General features: G+C 54.8%; 1 protein-coding gene across 3 annotated transcripts in view; it reads left to right on the forward strand.

The window, feature by feature from the left end:
* The first annotated feature begins 1,815 nt into the window (after positions 1 to 1,815).
* FKBP1A (FKBP prolyl isomerase 1A) overlaps positions 1,816 to 5,457 on the forward strand; it is a 22,028-nt gene continuing 18,386 nt past the window's right edge. Inside the window, exons 1-2 of one of the 3 annotated variants that reach the window (XM_081833002.1) lie at positions 1,816 to 1,973; positions 2,077 to 2,124. In XM_081833002.1, coding sequence (XP_081689128.1) covers positions 1,937 to 1,973; positions 2,077 to 2,124 — 85 coding nt within the window. In that variant the 5' untranslated portion in view covers positions 1,816 to 1,936. The remainder of the gene's footprint in view (positions 1,974 to 2,076; positions 2,125 to 5,457) is intronic. The other 2 variants (XM_006727502.3, XM_081833003.1) reach the window with 2 other exon arrangements.

Raw genomic sequence — 5,457 nt, forward strand, 5'->3', positions numbered from 1 at the left:
AACTCAGGACCCTGAGATCAAGACCTGAGCTGAGATCAAGAGTCGGTGCTTAACCAACTGAGCCACCCAGGCGCCCCTAATTTTGTCTCTTAATATCCATTTCCCCTTCTTCTGTAGGCACAGAACCCCTATTTTTAGTTGGGCACAGGGACATCCAGAATGAAGACTATATATCCCAGCTTCCTGTGTGGCTCAATTTGGCCACACAGCTATGTAGTAGCGAATGAGATGTGAGGGAAAGAGATGCATGCAACTTCTAGGTCATGCACTTACAGGGACGGAGATATGCCCTCACATCCCCTCTATCCCCCTTTCCGCTGGTTGGGAATGCAAACATTCTGGAGAGCCAACTTGGGTCATGCACAGGAGAGTAGGATCCTCGGGATGGAGAGGCACAAGTAGAAGGATCAGCCTGTGAAGCCGAACTGCCTGCCCTATCTGCCTCTGGACTGTTTTAAGAGAGAGACAACAACTTCAGTCTCCTTTCAGCCACTGTTACTTTGGTTTCTGTTACAGCCCGTATCCGAAATAATATAAAAATACCAGAGCTGTCACAAGCTTCCTGAGATGATAATTCTTCTTCTTCTTCTTCTTCTTCTTCTTCTCCTTCTTTTTTTAAAGACCTTATTTATCAAAGAGAGCACACAAGTAGGGGAAGTGGAAGGCAGAGGGAGAAGCGGGCTCTGACGCAGGACTCAATCCCACGATGGTGGCATCCTGACCTGAGCCAAAGGCAGGCGCTTAACCAACTGAGCCACCCAGGCATCCCTCTTCCTGAGATTCTAGGGAAGGGGATATAGATGATGGGAAGAGTGTCCAAGAACTTTGAGGTCATGTTTAAAATATCTCAGGAGCACATATAGGAGGACCCAGAGAAGGATTATCCACATCTGCCTCCCTCCGGTCCTGTGCTGTGTCACAGTGTTCCCTGGGGCCACAGTACCTCTGTGTGTTCCTTCTATACCAGCATACACACAGCGGGTCAACTCCTTCAGACCTTGGCTAAACCTGGCTACCTCAGGGAAGCGATCCACACACCCCAGACTAAGTTAGGCATTTCTGTTACACGCGCCTCTGAGCATAACTACATGTATCACTCACAGTACTAACAAATTTGAAACTTTACATTTATCTCTGTAGCAATTCGATGGTCTCTCCCTCACCAGACTCTAAGTTCTGCGAGGTCAGGGACTGAATCCGTCTCCTTCGCTGTTGTTTCCCCAGCGCCTAGCACAGTGCACCGCATATGGGAGGGGCTCAGTAAGAACCTTAGTCTGTAAGCAACGAATGAACGAACGGACGAACGAACGAATGAATGAATGAGTGAAATCCCGACACGACATGACAGGTTTCATGCAGGGCAGTGTAAATACCGACTCCTCTTCCAACGAAGAAAAGCAGAGCTCAGAATCTTGAACCATTTGGTGAACGCTAACATGAACGCACATATGCGCTGACCTCCCACGACCATCCTTCTTAAGCAAGTGTGTACTTCAAAGTGTGAACCTGCTCAAAGTCACCCAGCCGGTAAGCGGCCGGCCCCCAGTCATTACTCCCATTTCCCAGATGCGGAAACTTGGGGAAAGAGACGCCCGCCCGGCCAGGAGCACGGGAAAGGAAGGGTGGGGGGAAACAGGACGGCCCTCCAGACGGCTGCATCCGGAGGCCTCGGGGCCGCCGAGCTTCCGGTCCCCCAGCCCGCTGCCCGGGCTGCGGGGACGTGCGCGCCGTGTGGGGCGCGCACGCAGGGCGGGGCGTGCGGGGGCGCGCGCCTGCGCAGGCGAGGCGCCGAGGGCCGAGGCAGAGCCGGGGAATCGCCGCCAGGTCCGCTGTCGGTACACGCCACCCGCCGCGCCGCCCGCCCGCCCGCCCGCGCGCCCGCCCGCCCGCGCGCCCAGCGTCCCCCGCCGCCGCCGCCGCCGCCGCCGCCGCCGCCATGGGAGTGCAGGTGGAAACCATCTCCCCCGGAGACGGTGAGTAGGCGCGCTCGGCGGGCCCGGAGTGCCCCCGCTGCCGCGCGCATCCGCTCACCGCTCCCGTCTGTCTGTCTGTCTGTCTGTCTGTCTCCCTCCTCAGGGCGCACCTTCCCGAAGCGCGGCCAGACCTGCGTGGTGCACTACACGGGTGAGTTGGCGGGCTCGCGGGGTGGGGGGGTGGGGGTCTCGGCTCCCGGCGGCTGGCCAAGGCGGCTTGGGGGCAAAGGCCCGGGGCGTGGTGGCCGCGGGGCCCGCGTGGCCCAAGGCGGAGGCCTAGGCGGTGGCAGCGCCCCCGAGGGGGCGACCTCTGGCCTGCCGAACCCGGGACGGTCTGGACCGGCGCTTTCGCGCTTCCAGAGCAATTCTGTGCCCACTGCACGGATGGGGAAACTGAGGCTTGGGGAGGGAGATGAAGTTGCTGGCTCAAGGTCATATGCTCCAGAACGGGCAGCGCCCTGGCCAGGGACCATCAGAAAGGATTTGTACCATATCTGTGTCCCGGGTGACACCCTGCCTCCCCTTCCGGCCCTTCTTTGGATGGAGATAAGGGCGAGGTAATTTCCAGTCTTCGGAGCTGCCTCTTCCGAAGTCGGGATTCATCCCTCCGCCACGGCTGGAGAAGCGCCCGGGTTCCTAAGGCGCTGCTTTGGTTCAGCCTGGCCTTGGAGGAGCTTAATCCGCACAGTCCTTTTCCTCTTTTTACTTTTGAGCCACTTAGAAATCCAAGCCTCAGTGGCAGCGACGGCCCAGGCTGACTGAGCGTGTAATTTAGCCCCCCACTCCCAACCCTCCTAGGAGTAGAAACTCTCTCCCCCCCATTTTAAAGAGAAGGAAACTGAGGCCCAGTTAGAGTAACAAACAGTAATGTAAGCCGACGGAGATTGTAGACCTTCAGCCAGAATTAGACTCTGCCAGAATTCAGACTTCAGAGTGGATGCCTTGAGACCATCTTTTACTCCATGCCCTTACAAGGTCCTCCTGGGTTGTATTGGGGAGGGGGGTGGAGGCTGAGCAGGCGGAGACTCCATGGCTGTGGGCTGGAGTGGGGGGGGAAGTGATTGGTGTAGCCACAGTTGTTGATATGAAAATAAACCTTCCCTCCCCCTCCTCCTTCCCCTTTCTCCCCCTTCCCACCCTTTCCTCTGTTTCTCCTCCCCCTTCCTCTGTTTCTTCTCCTTCCCTCCCTTTTCCTCTTTCTCCTCCTCCTCCTGGGTAGTAGGCTCTAGGCAGTTAGGACTAAGCTGCTCAGGGATCAGCTCTACCCTTCTCTCCCAGATTATGGGGGGAGCCCTCTGTTAAGGGAAATGACTTTCTATAGGGAAGGAAGAGAAAGGCACCTAACATCTCCCTTCCCATGCCCTTTTACTTACTTGGCTGTTTTGTTTCTCTGGCCCTTCTCCAGGGGCAGAAATGGGGGCAGGGGGTGGAGGGAGTTAAGAACTAGAACCTTTTAAAAGGCTACCCAAGGAGGAAGTATTGAAACCCATCTTCATAGGGAACTTTCTCGTGCCTGTGAAATGGAACTGGAAAGTGCTTTTGACATTTTAAATGGCTGTCTTTGTAGGCCATGGTCAGCACCTGAGCCTAGGAGCTCTAATGGAGGAAAGCTTGTCAGTTTGGTTGCTTTTGATCCGTGGGATGTAAAGAGTAAGCATTGCCTTTTACAGTGCTGGGGTGAGTGGGCAGTTCATTCGGTTCCCACAGCCAACTGGGGCAGACACTGGGACTCAGGTGATGAAGTGACTTCTCCCACCCCCATTTGATAAGTAGCCACATTAGGATGATTGGCTATATCTGTCTCACTCCCAAGTCTCTGCCCCTCAGCCATGGCTTACCCATCTTATGGTGCTAATGGCAGGATTGGATCTACAGCATGTAGGCAGAACCATGTTTCACTGTGCCTTTTGGTGAAACGCCCCCACACAGCATGTCTGGAGCCTTTCCTAAGAGAACAGATGGTCGTGGGACCCAGAACACCATCAGGGCTCCCAGTGCCTCTTCTCCAAGTCTGTGTTTTCCTTGAGGGTGGCACCCACCCACACGCTCCCAGCACAGCAGCAGGGCCCTGGCATGCATTGGGACAAAAGCTTTCTTTTTCATTTCATTTTTGATAAGCTCTACAAAAGCGCCTTAGTGGGAAGCCAGCTCTGCCTCTTGCTCACAGAATAGGCTGCTCTTGGGCAGGCAGCTTTGTTCCTGCGGGTCTTTGCCACCAGCTTCCCAGGAGGAACCTGTTTGAGACCTGTGGGGGCGTGAGAGGAATGGGTAGGCGCTTTGAGATTTCATCTGTAGCAGCAAAGGCTTTCAAGCCTGTGGGAACAGAATTCATCTTGAGGGAACATGATGGGAGTGGGGGAGTACCATAAGGACTTGAGGGTCTTCAAAGGCAGGAAGCCCACTGGGCCTCAAGAAGGGAGAAGAAATTTGCATAATACTCCTAGTTTCCATCCCTGTTTTTCTCTGCCTGGCTGCGTCAGTATTCCCTTGTCAGATTTCTTTTTCTCCGCCTTTCCCAAGTGGGGGATGCTGGAAGTCCCCTGCGTGCCCTTCCACCCCCGTGCCCAGTTTCTCACATTGCTTGGCTGTGTGACTCCAGTGATTACAGTTCCTAGGAGGGAGACTCTGACCCAGGTTCAGGTCAGGCAAACACTTGATCCAGCCTGCTCTGGCGTGCTGTCCGCTGCTGCTGATTCTGGGGGCAGGTCCAGAGAAACAGCAGTGGAAGGAAGGTGGCCAGAGTCCCGTCTCGGCCGCCGGAGATAGGCAGAGCACAGACTGACTTTCACCACATGGACATTCTAAGTGCTGCTGGTGGCTGCCAGTCCTAGCCTTGAGGCCATTCTCAAGGCTCCTTCTGGTGCCTTCTGTGGCCTCTAGCAGAGCACAGCACGCACATGGCTTCAAAGAAAAGCCTGCGTCACCTCTTTGTGGTGCCAGAAGGGAAAATGAAAACTCTGCTGTCACCAGCCAAGCACCTCCTAGTGGCATGACAGGCATTGAGGTGGGAGGAAGGAGGTGGAAGGATAACCTGCCAAGTATGTGCCTTGAGGATCAAGTGGATTCTCACAGCGCCCTCCTTGCCTCCGATAGCTTCGTCATCTTTATTGTTGAGCTTGTCCTGATACACAGCTAGGCTTATGTCCCTTTTGCTCATATCAGCGGGCCACATGCCTGCCATGGTCAGAGCAACCTCAAGTGGATTGAAGGAATTCTTTTTTTATCCTCTTAAAAACTAGTTGACATCTCACCCTTGGGATTGGGTTTAAGTTGTCAGTAACCTGGCTTTCTTTTTTTTTTTTTTTTTTTAAAGATTTTATTTATTTATTTGAGACAGAGAGAATGAGAGAGAGAGAGCACATGAGAGGGGGAGGGTCAGAGGGAGAAGCAGACTCCCCGCCGAGCAGGGAGCCCGATGTGGGACTCGATCCAGGGACTCCAGGATCATGACCTGAGCCGAAGGCAGTCGCTTAACCAACTGAGC

Source organism: Leptonychotes weddellii, chromosome 10 (genome assembly GCF_054177405.1).
Source record: "Leptonychotes weddellii isolate Sample4059 chromosome 10, ASM5417740v2, whole genome shotgun sequence".
Classification (NCBI taxonomy): Eukaryota; Metazoa; Chordata; class Mammalia; order Carnivora; family Phocidae; genus Leptonychotes; species Leptonychotes weddellii.